The 24,435-nt window shown below is 37.7% G+C and overlaps 1 protein-coding gene across 3 annotated transcripts in view; it reads left to right on the forward strand.

Annotated features, from left to right (window-relative positions):
- Positions 1-273: 273 nt before the first annotated feature.
- PARD3B (par-3 family cell polarity regulator beta) overlaps positions 274-24,435 on the forward strand; it is a 391,488-nt gene continuing 367,326 nt past the window's right edge. For all 3 annotated transcript variants that reach the window (XM_031505387.2, XM_077785113.1, XM_077785112.1), the window contains exon 1: positions 274-453. In XM_031505387.2, coding sequence (XP_031361247.2) covers positions 334-453 — 120 coding nt within the window. In that variant the 5' untranslated portion in view covers positions 274-333. The remainder of the gene's footprint in view (positions 454-24,435) is intronic.

Raw genomic sequence — 24,435 nt, forward strand, 5'->3', positions numbered from 1 at the left:
CCCGCCGCTCGCCAAGGGCGCCGCTGACCCGCGGCCCCTTTAAACCCGGCCCGGCGCTCCGTGCCCCGGGCGAGCGCCGCCGCCGCCCGCGGCCGCCCCGCCCGGCCCGGCCCGGCCCGCGCCTCCCGGAGCGCGGCGCGGGGCGGGGCGGGCACGGCGGAAGGAGAGGCCGCGGCCGGGCCTCGCTGCCGGCGCTGCCCGCGCTCCGAGGCGCAGCCCCGCGGGAGCACCTGCCGCCCGCCCCGTGGGGCCGCCGAGCCGCACCTGCCGGCGCTGCCGGGCGGGCCGGGCGCCGTTCGTGGGCGGGCAGGGCGGGCATGGCGGCGCGCTGAGATGAAAGTGACCGTGTGCTTCGGGCGGACCGGCATCGTGGTGCCCTGCAAGGACGGGCAGCTCCGCGTGCGGGACCTGACCCAGCAGGCGCTGCAGCGCTACCGCAAGGCCCAGGAGAAGGTGAGGGGCGGCCGGCCGTGCGCGGAGCCGGCCCGGGGCGGGGGGCGGCGGGGGGAAGGCCCGGGCCGGCCGGGCTGGACGGGCGGGGGGGCGGCCGGGCCCTGCGGTCCCCTGCCCGGTACTTTGTGTGAGCAGCCGATGCCGGCGGGCGGGGAGCGCGTCCCGCTCAGCTGCCCGGCCAGCATGGCTCTTACTGCTGTGCGTGTTGACTAACAAACTTAAAACAGGCAACAGCGTAACAATAAGTCAGTTTTATTCAAGCTTCTGTTTTCTGGCATCAGCTGCTCAGTGAGGTGCTATCTGCATGGGAAGGTGATTTCCTCTACATGAAAGGAGCTCCAAGTTTTTCTTTGGTTGTACCTAATTGAGCATAAAAATATTTTTTCTTTTTTTCTCCAAGAGGCAGGTGCTGAAGGCTAATGGGGTACTGCTCAGTATTGATTCAAGGCCTTTATGAAAGCGATTCCAGGTACAAGCCCTGGTTAAGGACCTGCAGTATTGTGTTCATCTTCCTAAAACGTCTGACTCAAAAGTACAGCCAACATCTTAAGGGTTCTGTTTTCTGACATGTGCTAGTTTCTTATGGGCCCAGTCAACTGTTCGATATCCTGAATGCAAAGCTGGAAGTAAATTCTTCTCCTTGAAGGTTTAGTTTGAGAAAAAGTTGCTACTGCTATGTTAACTATATCATAAACAGCTGAGACTGATCTAGTAGAAATTGCTATGGTCTCCATGTTGGTCCTTCTGAGCAAATGTCATGCTTTAACCTGCCTTAAGATACATAGAGCTTGACAAATATTTTGTGTTAAAAATAGTCTTTCCTAATGATGCTGTCTGTGCGTAATAGCTACAAAATGTTTGTAGAATTCTTGGTGCTGTTAGAGTCAACAGTGAGCTCTTTTGCACTGAAATATGGTTGAGAGTACTAAAATATGCCTGCAAGAGATGGGCTTTATCAGAAACACAATTACTTTCAGCTGTGTTGAATTTAGAAATTTACAAATTGATTTCAGCTTTTGATTTGTGCTTGTGATGACATTGAAATTAGTCTCATGATGATGGCTTAAAGGTGGCCTACAAAGCCTTTGTATAAGTATTTCAAATCCCTTTCTTCCTCTACTCTTTATTTACATTTTTTAAAATTCCTTTAGAAAGAAGTAGAAGGGTGCCTGCCTTTCTGGGTGAAGTCCTGACTGTTCTAGAATGCTCAATAAGCAATTATAAGATAGAAATTCCAACAGTGTGAGAAAGGTTCAGATAAATTCCAGACACTTAAGGTGTACTACAGTTCTCATGAATTTGTGACCAATTTGCTATTAAAGTAGTAGCTAAAGAATTTCTTTTAATGCCTAGTAATCATCTCCTATATTCTCCTATGCTCTTCAGGTGTGAGGTTAAAATCATCAGCCTTCTTTATAGGCCAACCAGAGGCCAGAGGCCATGTTTCTGACCTTGTAGTCAGTGTTTCTGACCTTGTATATCTTTATTTGCAAATAAGCTTCGAGTGGTTCTTTTGGGGCTTATTTCCTTATGTGGAGTTCCATCATAGGTGGACAAAGTCGGTACAGGCCAGTTTGTTCCGAAATTGCTGATTACTTTGAGTAATGGAGCTTCAGAGCTAGAGTTTATACAATGATGTGTAAAGAGGCAGAGTGGGGGAGCAGCCTAAGGACTTGAAAAAACAGAATAGGTTTTCATTCAAGTCACTAAAAAAAGTTTATATTATACCTTGTGTATCCTCTCTCCCTCCCCCATGCTCACTGGAAATGTAAACAGATCTGTTGTAGTGCTTTGATTAGCTGCCTTCCAATCTACAAGGTTTGCACTGCAACTGGCCAAAAAGATAAATTTCTTCTTATCTTGACATGCATCATTTAGCATTAGATTACTTTCCTGGGGGAAAATTTTGGGTTGGTAAAATAGATCATACAGATGTCTCAAGCAATTAGTTTTATTACCTTTTGGAGTATTTTTTTGTCTGATTTTGCCACTTTCCTTCTCTTTGCTCTTTCTAAAATTAACTTTCTTTAAAAAATGTAAAATCTTACTGGGAATGGGATTATCTCAAGATAATCAGCTAAAATGTGTTGCGAGGTGTGCACATAAACATGTTTGTGCTAAAGATAACTGAATATTTGTTTTTCTTTTAAAAATATTTAGAATGTTTGGAATACTTTGTGACAGAATGCTGCTCTTTCTGTTGGCATGTTGAGTGTTCTTTTTGTAAGTTTTTTTAAAGTGTTAAAATGCTTTAAAAGAGCTAAGTGGAAAATTTTCTTGTTAAAGTGCCTGAAGTATTTGGTGAGGGAGAGAGAATTGATAGAAGGAATATATTTCATAGCTGTAGAAGGGAAAATGAAAAAGATAACTAGGATACAAACTGTAGTAACTTTTTATTAGTTATGGTACTATCAAATACCACAAAAATGTTTGAGAGGGTCTGCATTTTAGGAATTGCCCTGTAAGTCTAGTTTTGCTCTTGTACTACAGTCACTTGTTTGGCAAAGGGGAAGATAGAAGATTAGAGTATTAATTAATGTATATTGTAAAAAATTTGAATACACATATGCAAATAAAAATTTTTGAATTGGTTTAAACTACTTTGCACTTCTTTATACTTGTAATGAGAGGAAAGTTGATGCAGTAAATGATTAACTCTCTGGTTTCTGTGAGACAGCTGAGAACTTGCTGGGCAGTTGCTTATTGTAGCCTCATGTGTTTCCTTAGCAAATTTGATTTGGTTTCTTGACGGGACTGTGTTGGCAAGGTTGGTTTGGTCATGAAGGCTTGGTTGCCTCAGTTAATGAAGTTGCTTTGTTAACTGAACCAAAACATTGGACCAATTTCAGTTGAGAAATAGGACAGTAATTATTTCTTGATGCTACTGGCTTTTAAAGGTACTGTAGTAGTTCCTGAATGGGCAGATCCTGTCTGATTCACTGGAGGATACAATAACCGCCTGGAATTAAGAACTTTGTATTACAGTATCAACTAAGGGATTTCTGTGGTATAGGTTTTTGTGATGTGACTAGTCATAGATGTTTAAGAAATTGTTTCTCGATCAGCTGCTTTGTGAGAATTGTAAATAATTTTTCATGGAAGCCAGTGTCATCTCAGAAAAGTGACTTGAGCAGAATGAAGTTCGTTGGAACTCTTGTGACCCAGGATCTGCTCTTGTTGCTGTTTAGTAATATACATTAAGGCTTCCTGCTGACAGGTAGATACAGTAGGATTAATGATTCCTTATCATCAGCCCAGCCCCTAACTTGATATTTTGGTGCCCTGGGGAGCAGTTGTGTGTCATCTGTTGCATTTAGGATTCTTTGCTTGAGTGAGAACAGATGTACTGCAAAAGAGTTGAGTTGCTGTGCCTGATCCTGTGTTTGCGTTCTGTAGCTGTAAGACAGCCTTGGATACAAGTCCTTGTTGATTGTTTTCCAGTCATTTGTTAGAAACTTTTTTTCCCCTCCCCCAGGTATATTAATGAGAGGATAAAGAGGAGTTCTGGGTCAGCATGTGAGGATTTAATGGGCTCTTGTGATGTCTGATTTGCATAGTCCTATTGAAAGCAATTCCTTAAAATACACATGGGGCTAAATGCACTCCAGGTAGATGCTCTGTTGTGCTCACATCTCTCCCCTTGGAAATGCTGTTCTCCCACATTTGAGGCAACAGTTGAGTCACCAGCTTTGCAGTGCAGCCCTTGGCTCAGCTGGAGATCCTTGCTTGCTGTCTCAGAGGCCTTGAATGTTGTTGGTACAGAAAGTGATGTCTGTCCAGGGAGATGAGGCTAGCAAAGTGAAATCCACTGTGACTTTCCTCTAAGCTGCAGTGAAATTTTTCTGAGGGAAATGTGTAAAACCTCTTGCTGCTCCACATGTTCTCTGGAGAAGCCAGAGACAGGGAAGTGGTGATTATCATCTGTGTGTTCATTTACTAGTGTTTGCATATACAGCACTTGCCTGCGTGGCTCAATTGAAGTGCCTACTTTGGCTGTCTGCAGTCTTGTTCTTGGAAGCCAGCTGAATGAGTGGAACATGGAAGTCATGTAGTAAAATTAATAACCACTGCAATTTGTGGTTTAAAATTTGTCACTTTAGGCACAGTTAAATTGTTGAGTGGCTCACTCTCAACAGCCTTTGTGAGCTTCCTTTGGGAATGGGGATAGAGACAGTCAAATATTAGTTGCCTTGTCTTCCTGGAACTTGATCTCCACTTGTAACAGGAGTGTGTCTTTCCATTCATGAGAACATACAGAGGGCATCCACTTAATCCTGGAACGGTGATGAGAATTTTGATTTGCAGTCAGACTGAGCAGGAAGCAGTAAGATAGTAGGTTAATTCAAGAATGGTGTGGTTTTGATTAGAATGGGAAAAAATAGGTGATTTGTGTTGTACTCATGATCTTTCCCAAATTAGATACATTTAGAAAAATAATGCTACATGTTGATTATTTATATAATTTTGTGAGTTCTACTAATAAAATATTTTCTCAGTTTCTTTCTGTTCCTTCTTGCTGACCACATGACAATTAGTGTTCTGGAATTAGGTATTGCTGTTGTAAATCAGTCGGCAAACAGAAGAACTGAATGTGCTTGTTTCTCTAAATATATTTGGGATAGGAAGAATGACAATTTTTTTTTTTACTCTAATGCTTACAAAAGATGTTTGCAAAACCAGAAGACTTTTTCAGAAGGTATATGTGAAAAGTTTTGAAGGAAGTCCTTTTTTATGACAATTTTATTTTTGTGTTTTGGGCAAATTGTAAGTGTGTAGTCCTTTTAAAGGCAGAGTAATATAGTTGTATTTGTGTGGCCCTTGTGTACTTCAGTCTTGGACATGGTCTCTAGGTTTGGTATTTTTCCCTATCCTGATTTGTCTTAGTTTATTTTAATTTTTTTGCTCTAATAGGGATGGGGTGAATCCATAATCTTTGTTTTACCAAAACAATTCTAAGCTTTATCTTCAAATACTTTTTTTTTTTTTTTTTTTGCTAGAATTTATTTTAACTCTTAATTCCCTTATTTTCTTGGTATCCTTAGTCAGTTACTGTATGTTAATAGCTTGTACATTGTTTTGACAACTGATATATTTCAATGAACAGCTTGATTATCATTTCTGCATTCGGCCTTTGGAGTTGTCACTATGATACTGTACTAAAAATGAGACTATAACTTGATATGCTGCTTTCTCATTACTATTGTATGAGTTTGAGTAACTGACTGATATATAGGAATACAGGCTATGTATGAGTAGGGGAAGCAAAGAAAATGGAGGAGACAAATGAATTTGGAAAGTCCTTATTGACTTTAAAATGCTAGTGATGATATTTCCTCGGGATTGGGAACATCTTTCAAGTGGCAGAACTTTGGGTCCCTTAAAGAATTCTCTGGATTGCTTTTATAGAGACCCAGAAAAATTGAGAGTTAAAAGGTGTCTGCTTTTTAATCACTTTTGTGTAAAATGTCAATTTTCTGTAAAATGTTTTGTGGATCATAGCCATTAGTGTTGAGCTAATTACATTTTTGGTAGATTTTCAGGCTCATTTTCTCACAGGTGTTTAAAATCTACAGAAGAACTGCCAGTGAATTTAGAGTTGTCATAGAAAATGTCTTCTAGTCCATTATGTACTTATGTAACATGGAAAAAATAAAGTTTGATCCCCTTTTTCCTTATAAGAAGTTGACTATTGCCAGTAATGGGCTTTTGGCTGAATACTTAGTTACCTGATGTTAATGTGTTTCAGGAGAGCTCATTGAAGGGTAGAGCTGGTAAAACTGGTGGAAATTCAATAGGCAAAATGAGAGTAACCTGTGCTGGAAATACTGCAGTCAGACTTCAGTGCATGTGATAATACTGAGTGTCAATTTTTTTTTTCTCCCAGATCATATTTATCAAGTTCTGAACACTATTCAGAACTGAGATATAGCAAAGATTTGTATAGTAACTGAATGTTAAATCAGTCATAGGAGGAAGCCACTAAAGAGCAGTACAGAGTTCTAAGTAGTGTCTGCTTGCTATTGCTCTTTGCCAAGTTGAAGATCAACTCTGAGTAGACTTGTAGGAATTTGTGAAGAAGGAATTCAAACCTCAAATGGTATTTCTGGCATGGGATCGAAGTGGGAGGTGCTTTTGCTTGCTGCATAAAATGCAGTTTTAATGATTTTATTTGCTTAAGTATCTGAAAATGGAGGGTTGTGGTCTACTGATATTTTCTGAAAAACATAATGTTTTTAATTTGGTAGATACAGTCATTTGGGCATAATGTTTTATGTTGTGTGACTTTACTTTCCTCCTTACTCATTCAGTATGATAGGTCAGTTGAATTGCAACATACTGTGCTGTCTGGCATTCTGCTACTGAAGCAGCAGATTTCCTCCCCTGTTGAGCAAAACATTCTTTAGGCTTTCCTAATGATTTGAATGTCAGAACTGCAGCTTTCCTAGGCATGAAGACCTATTGCTTATTATTATAAACTCCCTCTAACCCCCTATAAACATGCCTGTGTTTCATCCTTAATGAATATGATAGTACTAAAGGTCTTGAGCAATTAGTATCATTGAAAACAGATTCTGCTTTGTATTTTTTTTATTCTACTATTGAATCTTATGCATAAGGATATATCCATTTTATGTCATGGAAGTAACTGAACAGAAATGACAGGCTCATGTGAATTAGAAATTGTCTTTTAAATTCCACTGAAGTAGACTGTGACCTGAATACCTTGTTAAACTGAGAAAGCTGCTTCGTATGAGAAATTTAGAAAATCCCATGTTACAAGAACTTTTGGGAAAAAAAGCTTCTGCAGTATTTGTGTAATATTATCATTAATAAAAGCTTTCTTTGTTTTCCATAGGTTATATGTTGCTGTGCTAGTTCTGTAAGCCTTCTCATCAGTGGTTTATTACTTCCATAGGATTACTTCAGTAACTTATTTGTAAAGGAAACTTAGTGTTGTAACAAATTACTGTTTGCACTGGATAGGACTTCTTTGGACTGTTTTCCTCACTTTAAAGACAAAGTATGTAAGACTTGATTTTTTAAATGTTTGGGTTTTTTTTCTCTTTATTCCAAATCATTGTGCTAGAGACATCTCCATTAAGGGAACTGTTGTAATGTTTTCTTGTAATCAGAATGTCTCTTCTTTCCAGTGTAAACCTGTAATAATTGCAATATCACCACTAAATAGGTCCATTCAGAGCTGATGACTTGGCTGTCTTGTGGCAGGTGCCACAGCACTGCTCTGGTGCTTGACTCCCTCTTGGGAATGCTCCCGGGGTGGGAGGTTCAGACAAGTTGCTTTTTGGTTTCATGAGAATGAAACATTTGTTGCCACAGAGGGACTTCTTACCTCAGTGTTTTTCTGTATTGGCTGTTGTGTGTATGAAAAAGACAACTGCAGAATACTGGAATGAACATGCTTCTTATAGCCTGTAATAAGGATAGCATTGGAATGAAGGGTAGATAGGGAGGAAGATGAATGATTGCACTCCACAGAGATTGATATGCAGTCTGATGGGTGGAAGCTAACAGCTGGCACTGGACTCACTTTTTTTCCTGCCTAGGGATTTGTCCTCAAAGATGGGTCTCCAATGAGCCAAATGTTTTGCAGTACACCTTGTCTGGTAGAATAGAATGTTTTTCAGATTGCCAATAAAATACTGTCAGTTGGTGAATCAAAATACACAACCTCCCTATCATTTTCCTTTACAAAAATGCAGTATTTCCTCAATCAGTAGAAGAAAATGGAATGCTTAAAGGAGAATTACATGCAATCCCAAGAACAGAGACCTGCATTCCTTGAAAATTGTATGGCTTTATTTTTTTTCTCTGACTAATCAGTTTCTCTACTCGTATTTCTTTCCCAAAATCTTAAAAGACCTTCACATTTTTGTAGAAGATGCTATCTCATTCTCATCAATCCATCATCAGCTGAGTTAGTCTTTATTGGCAAACCTAAACATCTAAATTATAGATTTTGAGAGGAGACAAAAAAATCCTTAATATTTATCTCCTGTTTCTTTTAAGTGACAATGTACAGTCCAAGTAAGAGTAGTTCCAGCTCAAAAGAAGTTAAAATTCAGCATGTCTGTGTTTGGACCTTTGAAGGAGAGATGAGTCGTAAGTCCTGGTGGGTTAATCCTGTGTATATGGTGTATTTGCTATATACATATCCTGTGAATATGGTGCATTTATTCTGTATCTAAACCCTGGAGCACCCATTTGTAGACCATTTTACAATTAAGGGTTATTTCTTATAATTTGGGCATGGCTTTGTGCCTTCTCAGTACCTGTGAGAGGTACTGGTAAAATAGTTAAGTGTTTTGACATTTCCCTGAAAGCTGCCATAACAACATTCTGTCCATCCAGTACGTACATGGGTGATCTGCCTGATCTTCAGGTGATGGTGTATGCTGCAGAAGGGGCTGGTTGAAAAGATGCTTGTGCCTGCTCTTTAGCTTGTCCTCTTGGCTTTGTGCCAGGGGAGCTGGCAGACTTCAGTGTGTCTTTATAAATTTTGATGATGTCCACAGTAAAGTAGCTCCCCTTTTATGTTTCTCCTCCAACTACAAGTTTAGAGGCCATGTAGTCTTTCCTAGACTTTGGTTATATTTTTTTTTAGTCTTGCAATGCTGGATGTCAATAATGGTGGTAAGACCAGAATTTCATGGTGAAGATTTGTGGATAATTCCATGATTTTTTCCACATTTTTAAGTGTTTTACTCCTGCTGAATGTAGGCACCATTCACTTCGGTTCTTGTAGATAAGGCATTTTTTTGTTGAATGAAGTTCATTGTGGTGCAGTTTGCCTAAAATGATGATAATTTTTTTAATTTTTTTTAAAATCCTCTGTGACACTCATTTGTTGGGTAATATTTTGAGTGTTAGATTTCCACTAATTTCTCTGCTTGGCACTTCTTGACCACAAGCCAGAAATGTAACCAGACTATAAATTTAAAGCTCTAAAGACTTTGCTCTTATTGGTAGTGTTGGCTGCAGGCTGCTTAGGATACAGACTCTTTGTAAGTGGTGAGTGTCATGAACAGAGATAGAATGTGACCTAGAACTCTGCTTAACTAACTTCTTCCTGCAGAGCTTGTCAGAATTCCATGTGCCATTTCACCCTGCTACTCCTTCAGTAGCAGAACATCCTTCCTGTGGATTCCTGGTTGAACAGCTACTAAAATTCTCTCTTCCAACTGCAACTTTTTCTATAAGGCTTTCTTAACTATTTCAGTAAGGATTTTGATGGAGATGTTTAATCTCAGAATTTTTTTGATTGGTTCTAGATATTAAATACCACAAGGTCAGGACAGAAAACAATGGTGCGTAAGTAGGGTAAGCAATAAAGAAAGCTATATGTGACAGTATCTGTAGCTCTTCTAGAAGTAATTCAAGGGTTCTGCAATTCTGGCTGAGGCAATGTTGCTGTTTTGCATCAGTTCAAGTCTAGAATGGCTCATTGTACCCTTTCTCTTTTACAGGCAGTAAGGGCCTTGCAGCTGTGCCATGAAAACTGTGCCTCACTCTATGCCGGGCAAAACCAGGTTCTAGCTTGTGTCATACTTCAACATCAGTAAATTGGATAAAGGTGCTGCATCTCACCTGTACGTTTTTCTAAACTGAAACAACTTTCTTCTTTTGAAATAAATAGTCCCAGAGTCTTCCATTCCCTGCTTAAGTTGTTTCTCTAAAGAAGTTTGATTTTTGTAATCTTCTTTTTTTTATTTGAACTGTGGGTTAGTCTACATGAAAGCCTGTATAAAAGCCAAATATCATACAGGAATTTTTTTGGTGAGTAAGGACTCCAGAGGGCTTGTTTTTATAAAAAAAAGATGCAATATTTGTTGAGCTTGCAGGGGAAAAAAAATGAGGCAAATATTGTATGCATAAATCAAATGTTTATATATTATGAGCTCTGTGAAATGCTGTTTGCCTCCAAATCACATTCCTTCTACTCAGACTGAGCTAAAAAGTTATAAAGTTATTTGCTGTAACAATGATTTTTGTTAAGGTATAATGATTTTTTTTGAAAAATAATTTGCTGCAGTAGGGGATTGTCAGCAATTTATTAATTTGTTTTTACAAGGTAGTTTATTTACTACTGAGTAGGAGTTGATTTATGAAAATATCTGGTCTGTTCTAGTATGTAAAAAATATATCATACTTTGCTTTAACTCTGGTTTTAATTGTATTTTCTTTAGATTACTTAATCTACTGATATTTCTGTAGAAATTAATTATTTTTCTCCATGTTGCCCCCCCAGCTCTCCCCATTCTATAGAATAGGTTGCAGCAGTGTACTAATACATAAAATTTGCTTTCATGTATTAGTTGCATTATTTAGCAGATACGTATTTTTTAAGTAATGTTGGAAATTTGCCTGTCATCTTCTATTACTGGTGCCTCTCAGCCTGTGCTTTGTCTGCTCCAAGAAAAGAACATTGGGAAGGCAATTGCTTTCTTCAGTTGAATTTTCCCATGTTTTTTGTTGGGTGGAAGGACTTGCTGAAATTTTTCAAGGACTGATGAGAGTTAACATGCTCAGCTCCTACAGAATTAGGCTCATTTGAAAAATCAAGCTGCTGCCAATTCACAGTTAATTTTCCCCTGCTGGCTGTAATAAATGTATCCTGAACAAATGTTTCAGGAGTTCCTGGCATTGTAAGCTACAAAATGAAAACTCCCTGAAGAGCTGGAAACCTGAAATAGTTGTTTTGGGTAGCAGAAAGGAGAAGGTTCATTGACGTTTCAATATTGTGCATAAAGACCAGCATTTGCATAGTAGTAGTCATGATGCAGGTGTTGTGTAGATTGTAGTAGAAAAAGGAATATGCTTTTTTTTTTGCAGAAAAAAAAAAGTACATGTGTGTGAAAAAGAAAATTAACATTAGGGTTTGTCAGTGATAAATTATTACTCTTCTGTGTGAGGTAAGAAAATTTGCATGTAAAAATCCAGGGAAGACTCCTGTATTAATGTTTCAGGAGTAGTTATTTGGGTAGCTCTCATTCAGCTGCTGACTGATGGGAGGTACTAAATTTATATGGAAACCACTTCACTGACTTCATGAAGAGCAAATTTAGGGATTAATTTTTGCTCTAAAAACTCCTCGTATCTCATAAATGCTTAGAAGAACATTAATGACCTGTGCATTTAAAATACATCTAAGGGTGTCTTCCTTGTGGTTACTGTTGTGTTGAATCCACTTATTTTTCAAACTCTCAACAGAACAGAATAGCTCTAAATGCTTCTCCTTTTCACATACTTCCACTCGGGGTAAGATGGACCAGAGTATGCCAGTGTTAGCCCCTTAATCTCTAAGTCTGGAAAATGTTGGTTTAGGTAATTTTCCATTTAAATTGAATTTTGTGCCTTGTGGGGGAGAAATTGCTGCAAGTGAGAACGTGAAAGGAGTAAATGGTTTGTGTTTGTACATTCAGGGTGCTTTTCCTATTAGGCCCTTCATGTATTATTAAAAATGTAATGCTGAAGCTGGACTGCACCTTCCTCTGGTCACTGCAGGTCTCTAATAGCTGTGCTTGCATTGTGATTTTTTTTTTTTTTGTTTATTTTGCTGCAGCAATATTCACTGCCATTTAACTCTGAATAGTGTCTGAATACATACTTTAGTTGTTTTTATTTATGTCTCAGGAATTTTGCAGTTATATATGTATCATACTCTTTCTTGTCTGGTGTAACAAAATATATATTAATTGTTATTGTCATTTTATTAAATAAGCCATATTCAAAGACACTAGGAAAACACTAGGTAGATTTTTTGGTAACTTCCTATGTTCCAAATACAAAGTACATCTGGCATTGTTTGTCCTGGTGTGACACAACTGTCTTTGAATGCAGTGAAAGTGGAGGGGTCTGGTTTATTGTTCATAGTGCAGTTTGTTAATGGGTGGAGAGAGGAAATGAGCATCTCACTAAATGGAAGTCTTGGTCAACCTCTGACTCTTGCCTTAAGGCTTTGAGAATAGACAATATGAAAAAAAAAAACATCTTCTTTCCAGATGGCTGAATGCTTGATGTGTCTTTATGTTTAGCTGTCATTCAAATGTGAATGCTGTGGTGATTATAAGTGTCTTCCATTTTTCTGGTTTGAAATGATCCCTTTTATGCATTGTGTGTTTAGAGATTAACTGTTTGGCTTATCAATATGGATTTTAGAGTAAAAAAAAAAAAAACAGCTTTATTGTGTAGCAAAATCCAGGATGCTGGTGTTCATAAGCAGACTTTATAGTGAGGGTCTTAGTTCCACATGCTGTGGTGCAGACCAAAGTAGTTTTGAAATACATTGTATTACTGTACTATTAACATTCTGCAAAATGTTACTGCTTCAGTTTTGAAACATCTTGTGTATGATAAGTTTCATGCTAGTGGTTTTTGTTAATGGAAAAATACTATTCTGCAATCTGGGAAGAAGATACATTGATGAAGGAGGCTTTGTGGGATGGAATTTCTTTTAACTGGGAAGAAAAAAACTAGATTTAACTTTTGAATGGTGAGTTTGAATCATGTATTTTCATTATGCTTGAGTTCATAGTGAAAGATAGAAGCTACAGTTTAATGATCAAACTTAAATAGTGTTGTAAGCTGAAGCACACTTAATGGATTTTCAGGCTGTTTTTCCTGGGAGTTTTCTATGTATATTTGTTTTTGAGCCTGAAATCATAGTTTGTGTATGAGATACCTTTAATAATGCAGCTAAAGCTGTTGCAGGTTCTCTAGGAGTCCAAATCACTTACTTTGTGAGCATTAGGCCAGTAAATTCTGATGTTATAATTTTTTTTATTAACTGACATTGGCAATGTTCTTAGTAGCCATTTAAAGAAGAGAATGAACTGCTTCACTGCATGTGCTGGTTTCCTTTTCAGGCACTGCACATGGTGATAAAATTTAGTGGAAATAGGTCCAGTTACTTTGTGGCATCTTGTGGCTGAACTTGTCAGTGGCCATCTCCCTACCTGTTTTTGTGTGTGGGAGTTGGGAGCCAGATCCAATCATCCCTGACTGAGAAGGGAGCTGTTACTCTGCAAGCCCTATTGACAGTGCATTGTGCTAAAACGTTCCTATAACATGCTTAGGGTTGAGCATTTGTGTGTATAATGGCTATGTTATGTCCACTTAGCTGTAGGCATTTTCAGTAGATCTTTGTTTAATTTTATTTCTTGTTTCTGTTGGTGCTTGAGCATGGCATAATTATGTGGAGCTAATGTATGTGGGTACAGTTCTGGAGCCCAAAGAGAATGAATTAGGTAGCTGACTGAAAAGTAAATTGGACTCATTTGTATCAGTGATGGATGGCATCAGCCTGCAAATAAAAGTGGAAAATGAAGGTTGTAATGTCATCTCAGGACTGATGTAAAATATATACAAATATAGCATTTAAACAAGTTTGCTTATCAGCTGTTTTCATTTTTGCTTTATTGTAGGGTTGTACTGGCTGGATTAAAGTTGTGTAAGGAGGTTTTTTTTTACATGTGGCCCCCTTGCAAGCTGTGAGTTGGAGAAAGTTGCTACCAAACAGTAACTGGAACATGTTCCTCAGGTGTCATTTTCCACATTTGGGCTGAGCGTTGTACTTGACTGACTTAGTCCTATTTGTCTGTTAGTTGTTTTGCAGTGACTTTGATGCTGCCTTCTATTTTCCTCTGAAACCTGTGAAGGTGTTTCTTCCCAACTCTTTTGTGATTCTGTTTTCCTGGAGACACTTGGAATAGCAGAAGAAAGCAGCCCTTTGGGATAAAGGCTGGGCAGGGCGAACCCTTATGCACACTAGTAGTATTAAATTTCAGTGGAAAAGTAGGTAATCTCACTTTCTTCACTGTTTATCTGGTCAAAATCCACTTCATGCATTGAGCTTAGGCATATGGTGTCAAGTTTTGATGATGTAATTATTCTGGCATGTTCTGTATTTCAGCCAGGTGAAGGTGGAAGTTGTTCTCAGGAACCTTGATTGGGTTTCATCCAGTTCCATCACTTGGCTTTGGCAATATGTTTAAAGGTAATGGTTGTTTCAGCTGTTTACCAGGTATATTTGCTGTATCTTGGAAGTCAAATACTAAAACTTAACCCACATTGTACTGTGATGATATAAATTTTATTAATATAGTACAGAATATGGTAGATTATATAACAGTCCCCACAGTGTAATATTAAGCTGCTAAATATTTGTATAACTTTTTAAACTTCCTGATTATTTTCTTTCAAGCAATAGTCAGAATCACTGGCCAGAAGCTAGCTAGGCTTTATGGAATTAGGCAGTGCTTGACTGTTGTGCCTTCAGAATATTATTGACCCAATTGTTTTTTCTCCTGAGCAGTAAAGAGAGGAGAGAATCTGGTTAATTTAGTGTTTAACATGAGAATGAAATAGATTACAGCATCATCTAGTACAGACCTGCAAGCCTTGCTCCAACACCTGTATGGTTACACCCTTTGTTTCCCTCCTTGCACAGCCAATTTTGAGTCTATTACTTTCCACCACTACCCTTTCAAAATTTTTTCTTTTTTTTTTTTTCCCTTTTTGTTTTCATTTGCAATTAACTTACTTCTGCTTCACAGGGAGTCTTCTTACATCTTCTAATGCTTTGCTTATTTAAAGCTACTCTGTCTCAGCATCTTTATAGCACTAGGCCTATGATTGTCCCTTTGACTTGGTTTTGGAACACAGTCAGTGAATGTACTGTGAAAGGTTGGGTATTTTCTCTGAGTGAGGAAAGAGAGGTCCACAGTTAAGTCCACTCTAAGGAGAGCAATGGCCTGTGCCTGCTAGGAGCTGTCCAGAGACCATGGGGAGAATTGATTAAGTTGATATGGGGCAGTGGCACCAGTGGGAATTGGTAGCATTTCTGAAATGCACCAGCTTTGGATGTGTGAGGAGGGAGTGGTAGTCTGACTGGTCCTACTGACAGTGCAAATTTGGCAGTCTTTGGGAAAATTCCTCCCCAGTCTCTGGTTGGTGATTGACTCATGAAGAAAATAGGGTGGTACTGCAGCAACAAAGTCTTGCTGTTCTCTGTGGAATTCCAAAAAATACCCAATGGCTTTCTAAGAGGAATTAAGGATATGCTCCTATAGTTTACTACAATTCTTTCCTCACTTGAGCTTTATCTAAAGCTCAGTTTCTGTTAAAGTTTGACAGAATTCCAGCATGCTTGGTCTGCATTGTCTTACAGGCATTTGTATTCAGTTTTGTTTAGTGTCTGGTGTTACTCAATCACATCTTTGAAGCTCTCAGCTGCTACTGATAAGCAGTCCTGTGTCAGCTGCAAATGCATTAATCACTTTATCAAAGAAAGGCCCAACAGTTGTAAATAAAACAATCTTAGATGGTTTCTAGATACAGGGCTGAAGTGCTGGCTTCCCATGGAGATGTGAATCATTTATCATTTTTTGTTGAAGATCTGGTATCCTTCAGTGCCGAGTTTGTTACAAGCTTGAGTTGTCTTAATTTGCAGCCAGCCTTGTTTTTATCTGTAGCTGTACTGAATGATTTGAATTTAAGGGATTGTCAGTTTTTGTTGGCAAAATAACAGTATTGTTCACTCACTTAACCTGGACTTTTCTTCTGAAATACACTACTCTTATACACATTCCTTTCTTACTTTAGGTTTTTTCCTCTCTCATTTCTGTGTGAAAAATGACCGTTTGAAGGAGTAGCTTTATAGTTCTGTCTGCCCACTTAATGTTGGATTTTAAGAAATCATGGCTGTGGTCTTTAGCCCTCCCAATGTTAACTCTAGGTAATCAAACAAAAAGCCAGACTCAGTGCTAATTAATTACTTGCCAGGTGCCTGGAGCTGAAAAGCAGTTTGCTTATTAGCATAACAATACTACTCTGAATATTGTAGATAATATTTGACATGGAGGACTTAGGATATGAAAGGTAAGCCTTAAAATCTTCTAGGTTTATTTAGAGATGTTTTGTTCTGGAACTTTTGTGTTAATTTGCACAAGGTTGAGTCTTTTGTGTTTCTGCATTGTTGAAGCAGTCTAATCTAATGGACTTGAAAAGCTAAAGGATATTCATGATTTATAACTGAAGATCAGTTTGCACTTATATTCTTACATTTGTGTAGTTATCTTGGATTCAGTGCCTGGCATACAGTGTGCTCCACTTTTAATTGAGCCTGTGAAGGGGAGGTTTTGGCTGGCTCTTACAAGTGCAGTGTATATACCTCTGTCTAAATGTGTATCTTCAGCTTTCTTAGTAAAACTGAAACAGGCATACATGGTCTTCTTAAATGTTGGAGTGTAATGTAAAGGTGGGCTATGTGATCCTCTACTGATGTATTTTCTGTATCATGTTTTATTTCAGTAATATTCAGACAGTTATATTCAGAGTGTTTTTTCATTCACATTCAGATTCAATATAAAATCTGAATGCTCTTATTTTTGAAGGGTTCTAGTGCTGCAAGTCAAGTAAAAGTTGGAATGTTAGTTGAAATACTCTGGATCATTTTGTATTTATATATCTTTGCTCTGACAAACAGAAGATTCCATAATAGGGAGATTAGCAGCAGCTTTTTCTGTTTTCTTTCTCAGACTGAATATGGGAGATAGGTAATTTTCCCCTCTGCATATTGAACTCGGGATAAACCAACTCTCTTCTTTCTCTTTTCTGATTACAGTAAAGTACCTTCCCTACCTTGTGGAAAATGAAGACTTTATTATTAGTGCATAGTCTTAGTAATTTCTCAAAACATAATAATTTAAAGATGGCTAAAGGACAAGAAATCTAGTTCCTCTTTGCCAAAAATATCTCTGAGGGCCAGAAGAGACTTGCTGTCCGTCTTTCTGCTGTGACCTACAGTACACAAATGTCAAGTGACTCAAGTGGAAGAGTCCTTTTCACTGTGTTCCCCTTGTTTTATAGACTATGTGAAGAACTTCCACTGTGTTTGTGTTTTATGGTTTGTCTGCTAGGGTCTCAGGCCAGGATCTTTATCTTCAGATGTGACCTGGGACATTTTTAACAGATGCAACTGTGTATGTAACCTGTGTGCCAGGTTCCTTGTAGCTCACATCTTCACCTTGAGAGCTCTCTGATGTCTTAGCCCATCTTGGCTGTAATGAGGTGGCTCTTAAAACCAGTGCCTGTTTGAGTTTCTGTCTTCCCAAGGAAAACAGAATGTGCTAACTGTACATGAAAATTAATCAGAAGGAAAAAAGTGCAAGAAGGATGAGTTTCCTACCTCCAAAAGGAAGTTTGGTGGTGTGAAGAGAACTGGTGAAGACAGAAAGAAGTGGTCATCAGTCTTTGCTGTTGTGTTTTGACTGCTAGTCATGGAAATACTTGGTCCTGTTGATCTCTCAGAGCATAATACTTCAAAGATGGCTAAAGATCAAGAAATATTCTGGGTCCCTCTGGGGACTAGGGATTGACTAATGGTATTTTGGACCATTTAGCATGTCAAAGATAAAGCTGGTGGTGAGCTCTACTTGTGCTGTGTTAGGCCTCATTCCAAAGACTAAGAGGAAGCTCTGCTTTTTGGCTACTGTGCCTGGGAAGAGCAAGAGAAGATTTTTCTGCTTTTTTTGGGATTGGTAACAGATTGTTTTTGTTACAAATATGTGGCACTCCACAGGCTTTATGTATGAATTATTTGGTTGTCTGTTTTGTGCTCTTGGCATCCTTAAGGGCCAGCAAGGCAGTGTGACCAGACTGTGCAAGTGCACTGAGATAAACCCAATGTTTCTGGCAAAGATGAATGTTTCTTTGCTGACCCGATCTGATTAGTTCCCCTTTTGATATCAGGTTTTTAGTGCCTTCAAAGACAGAAACTTTGACTATTTAAAGCAATCTTATGTAAATCACTGTTTTTTCAGAACTCCTTTTCTACTTTCTACCATTTGGTTATATCACATCTAATCATGATTTGAAAAAAGAAGTGCCTGAGGGAAGAATACATTTTTCACAACTAGTATTAGTAGATAAAATGAATGAATCTGAACAAAAATTTAGTACATGTGAAAATACATAGAATGAGATTTAATTTTTTAAAATAGCTTGTTTACAGGGAATAGTTCCCTCTACTATTGTTTGAAAAGAGATCCTTCTAAACAGAGGGAGAAATTGTGTTGTTCTGAAGAAGGTAATCTTTAATTCACCTCATACTTGACTATTTAATTTATTTCTTTTAGGAGGAGTAAAATTTCTGAGTTATCTTACTGTATGAGGAAAACTTCCTAACCTGTCTAAAAAAATCAAAATGTGTGCTTTGGTCAGAAGCAAAGCATCATGGGTATAACAGCTTAGACTGGTGTTACTTTTTGTGATCATGTTTTGGCATGAGGTTTGAAAGCTTGTTAGACCTGCTATATTTATTGTGAAAAGCGAAGAGCTTTGTCTTCCATGTACTCAGAAGTTTGATTGCTTGCAATGAACTTCTTTCTGTTCCCCATCACCCTGCCAGTTAAGGTAGAATTCCTCTCCAAAGATCCTTTCTTGTGCAGCTTTATTTTTTATAGTACTTTATTTCATCTGGAGGAGAGATTAGGAAGCATCCCTTACAGTCACCTTTCTAAGACTATTTCTGCTGTATGGCCTTCTGTGTTTTCTGTAGCTTTATTTCTGGATGTTTAAAAGCAGTTTCTCTCGAAGCAGACTGCCTTGTCCTTTGCCCTTGCCTCAGCTTTAATTTCTGTCCTTGAGTTCACTCAGTATAGATCTTTCTTTAATATTAATAACTTGAGAAAATGTGTGCCACTCCAGCTGGTAGAAAGCTATAAAGAAGTTTTATCTTCTCTCTAGCATCTTGCATCATTTTCACTTCTAATGCAAGCAGAGTCAGAGTTTTGGTGAAGGAGAACAATAGCACTATGGAATACACAAGGAATTTTTTAATACTATCTCACTGTGTTGTATCATGTTTCTCTTCCTTGTATTACCTTAACGATTTCTGCTGCTTTTGAATTTCTAACTGGAAAGGGTTAAAAATGTGTTTGTTAATGTTATGCTGTAAAGACAATGTAATTAATTAGAGGTAAGAATTAATTTTTTCAACAATGAGACCTAGAAATATGAGCTTGTAGCATCCTCTGGTATGTATAATGTAAACTAAACTCTGGAAGATTCCTGAGCAGTGAAACCTAAATATTGCTTTGTCTATTTTTTGAAGTTTGTGAAAAGAAGACCCAATTTGTATTCAGTTGTGTGTGTAAATATATATATGCGTGTATGAAGTATACTCATGTACTTCCTATAGGGAGGCTTATTCAGATTAGGTCTGTGCCAGGAATTGCTGCATTCAGTAATGTCTGGAACAGACTTAATCTCTTGTGAAGATAGCTGTTCATATTTGATTTTTACAGATGCTTCTTTTGGCTCCTTTTATTCCATAAAACCTGTTATGTTTGTAACCTACAATATTGTATGCAATGGTACAATTTGTGCATATGAGGAGAGTAGAACTCGTGGTTGTTTGCTCCTGTAAGGACAGGGTGTGATGCATGTTGGGGCATTTGGATTTTTCCTTGAGGAGTTTCTCTTAGGCTGTACATCAGTGCATGCATGTTGTGTTGTTGCTGAGCTCTAACTGTTCAGCTCCAGATTGTGATAGTAGCTAGTGTGCAACGTTTGCTTTGTGATCAGCTCTTGATTTTGGAAACTCAGTATTCATATTGCTCTAAAAACAGAGGCCCACCGCTACTACAGCTGAAGATGACACTCCTGTTGCTGGCAGTTGAGATGAAGTTTGAAGGTGGTTTTGGTAAGCAAACCAAAAATGCTTAAGGTTGTTCTAATTCAGTGATAAACTTTGAGAAGGATTTAAAGATAAAGTTTGAGGCTGTGACCAATCTCAGGAGTATGTTCCTCTCCAAGTTGCTTTTTTGTGCTCTGCTCTCCAAGGTGTGGTGTGAGAGTAACTGCTAATGCTTAGTGCTGTTTGGCTGTGTGTAATGATACATTGTGGAGCTTTAAAATGCTTACAGAAATCATTAAATACTACTTATGTTGAGGTAATGCATCACGTTGCAATTTATAATCTAAAAATGATTAAGTGGTAGAATATCTTTTACTGACCTTAACCTAAAATATTGCTTCATCAGAAAATGTTTTATGATTATGGATTTTTAGTTTTACTTTTATACTGTCTAAATGACAGAAAACTATATGGCCAGAGGCCACTCCTTCCCCCAAGTTTGACCTAACATTTATTCTGTTGTTGTGTATGTGGAACAGGCATATATGATTTCCATTTTCATACTGTATTTCACTGAAGTCTGTTTGCTCTAGTGAAGCATTGATGTGGAGGTACTTCAGAAATATCAGCATGAAGAGTAAGTTTAAGTCAGTCCTATTTCTGATTTTTTTTTTTTAGTGTATCCCATTGTTACTATATTAAATGAAAAATTCCAGGATAGGGTTTGCTATTAATTTTATGCATTCTGCACAGCAGAACAAAATACAGCATCAGACAATAATTAATTGTGAAATCATTAAGTGGTGTTTATTTTATTGATGGTCAGCTGAAATGTATTTAGAATTGTTAGGATTCTCTTGCTCATTAACAGTCCAAAATACCCAGTGTGGACTGTAACATTTGATAAGTATGTTGCTTAGCTTTCAGGAAAGGAGATTCGTACTTTTCTATCTGAGTTGGGAACAAAAAGAATCAAGAATGCACTCCAACTTTCTGATACATTAAAAATGTGAACCTATTGATTTATTGAAAAACCTAACAATAAATGGGAATGCTTTAATTATAAATTGATTGGTTTTTCATTTGAGTAAGTGTGTTGACTGGAAATAAATGTGTTAAAGAATTCTTGAACCTGTTTTAGACTATTTGAGCAGTGATGGTGTTGTATTAGGTGGCAACAGCTAAGTCAGGATTCTGTGACAAAATGAATGTCAAGCCCATTTTTAAAAATTTATGTCACTTCTCTGCCTACATTGCACTTCTGCATTCGTGTGACCTGGCTTTAATTTAACATTTTGTAAATATTTGCATAGTAATTCCTAAAGTGTTCTCCCACACATAAAGGAAATGATGATAAACAGCTTTTAAGTGGCTTGATGTTAAACACAAACATGACTTGCAACCCTAAGGTAAAATGCACATTAGAGTAACTGTTCAATATTCATTTGCCAAGTGCTGTTATGAATTATACCAGGTAACTCAGTCATACGTTTTCTTTACGTAGATTTTTACAGGTTTGTACCTCAGCTGAATTTCTGCCTAAGGGTTATGTACTGTGCTGTGAGAGAGCTTCTCCCCACTTGTGATGCTAGGATTTTTTGGAACCTTAATTTGTGTTTTCTTCAAGATGAACTTTCAAACAGCATTTAGGAGCACAGATAGATTCAGGCAACCATACCTGAATGCTGTCCAGAGCTTTTAGGGTCTATTAGTATCTTATTTTTACAAGAGGCTTTTTTGTTTTCAAAACTTAAGTATTTCTTTTTAAGCATGTCAACTTTTAACGATGGTGGTTAAGAATATATGAAGAATCTTTCTATCATTCATTAGAGTAAGACTTCAATCTCTAGCTAGAGAAACTTAAAGAAACAACAATCAGCTAAAAAAAAAAAACAACCAAAGTTGTCCTAGTATTTTAGAATATAGTTGTTAGACTTTTTTTACTTTATAATCCATAGCTTCTCAGCAAATGCCTTCTCAGTAAGTATGCCCTTAATCAACCCCTTGATCAAAAATGGGGTGTTATCCAGCACTTGCTGCTTTCAGCAGGTGAGAAGTGTTCTTTTGTTGAAGCTGACTGGTGCTGACCCTTTGCATAGCTTGTCATCTTGTCATCTCTGTTACTGGGTTCTGACTCTCAGAACATTCAGAAGACACTGTAGAATCAGCAAACTCTGTTTTGCAAAGCTTCCAGTCATATACTTTACGAACTATAAAGTTACCCTGTTACTTTAGAAAGGCAATCTCCTGTCTAGGAATTTTAAAACACATGGAAACCTGAAGTGTTCGTAATGCTCCTTTTGATTTTTCTATCATAGTAAAGCATAGGAACCTTAAAATAGAACAGTCCTTTCCTAAGCAAGTTTCATTTTCTCTGATAATGATTGTACCTTGGATGTACCATGGTTATGTTTTGGACACTTTCAACTCCTTTTGAACTCTAATGTGCAAAATGGGAGTTTGTGCATATACATGTGGATACAGTGCTGTTTGGAACTTTAGATAGTCAACTTTTACATCTGCTGGTAGCTAATGGCTTGTTTTAAGTGGTGAGTTTTCTAAAATATTAATGTTTTATTTAGTGAAGCTGTCTGGACTCCTGGTGTGAGTGAAGAAGCATGTATATAGATTTTACTTGGTGTTGGGTTTTTTAAATTTTTTTTTTAATGGACACTTTGTATCCAATGCATGGCAGTGTTTGGAGTTCATTGAAAAAAGAGAAAATGTTGTCTGACTTTGAAATTTTTTGAATGGCTGAGTGGGTTTACTAGTCAGATAAACCATTGTTACTTTTGTGACTGTGCAGAGGATAATCTGGGCTATCTCGCAGTAGTTACTATTTGCTTCATCAAACAAGTTTATAAAAAACTCCCTGCTCCCAGCATGGGTTTTTAACTTTCGAGGATCAAGTTCATATAAGCTAATAGAAGCCATTCACATTTTTATTTCTGAGGCAGCAAGTGTTCAGTCTTGCTCAAGTCTGTGCTGGTTATTGTAACTGGGAAGTCCATGTGATCAGAAGGTTGTAGTGTGTACACACTGTGTGTACCTGAGGCACAGTATGTGTCTAAACCATTAAGAAGTATTTTTCTTCAAAACAATCTGTGAATCCTGCTCTACTTTAGTTCTTGTACTTCAGTGTGAATTGTCTTTGTTTTCTTTTAAAGAATCTTACACTGGCTACACTTGTTCCAAAAGATTGGTGAGGAATGGCATTGTCTGGTCTTTGAGATTATTTTAGAGATGTTCTCTTGATACTGCCATTATCAAAAACAATTAAATTACTGTATTTTCTGTGGCCCAAAGTGAAAGAGCATTAAGAATTCATTAAATTTAATGTAGTTTAGGGTGGCTGTGTGTCTTGAGCTTGTGTCCTGCCAATTTGCACCATTCTATTTGGATAATAGGGTTTTACAATTGTTTTTTCTTTGTTTCTGTTTCAATGACACATCTGGCTTGGTACAGCTACCGAATCACAAATAGAAGTGAACACTGAAAGCAAAATATCAGCTGTTTATTTTTAACTTCAGCTTTTTTATTAACACTTTAGTGGCATAATACAGCAGGTTTTAATGTATCTTCAGCCAAATAGGTTAGCCACAGAAGTTTGTCCAGTTAAGAGGAGTGATTTTCAATTATGCTGTTTTAATGTTGCTAACTATTAAAAGCTTTGTGGTTGCCTAAGTTAAAAGGTTCAGGAGGAACATCTCTAACTACTGATGTGTTCTGGTTTTAAAGTATCATATTTTATAAGTTTATTGGTAGGGTCAAACTACACTCTTTTTTCAAGGTAACTGCATTAGGTAAATTGTATAATCTAACTTGTTTATTTATTATATAAAGGTATGTTTCTTTTCTGTATTTTCATCTTAGAATTTTATGATTATGGTAAAAATACCTAAGCCCTGGGCTTAAAGATAGAAATTTGAGCTGCAATAGTTGTACACACTTTGGCACTTTGCAGAGAAAAAAGTATATTAATTTAAATTCTTAAGCTTTGTAATTTGGAACATGTGATACCTAGAATGAGCAAACATTTGCTTTTTCACAAATGGGTGGTTTCATTGCAAAATGAAATAACTGTAGTAAGAGGTAAATTGGTGATTAAATTGACATGTTCCAAATAGACATACTTCTAGATGCTAAACTGTGTGGTTGTTATGCAGCAGTACTGTATCTGTTTACACTTAACCCTTAGTTGCAGGTCATCAGTGGTCATCTTTTTTTCTCCATTTCTGAAGTGTTCTCAAAGCTATGTGTGTGCATGCCACTTTCCTAGTGCTCAATTTTAGCATATTCTGGCCACTCTCCATAGTTTTTGAAGG

Source organism: Lonchura striata, chromosome 8 (genome assembly GCF_046129695.1).
Source record: "Lonchura striata isolate bLonStr1 chromosome 8, bLonStr1.mat, whole genome shotgun sequence".
Classification (NCBI taxonomy): Eukaryota; Metazoa; Chordata; class Aves; order Passeriformes; family Estrildidae; genus Lonchura; species Lonchura striata.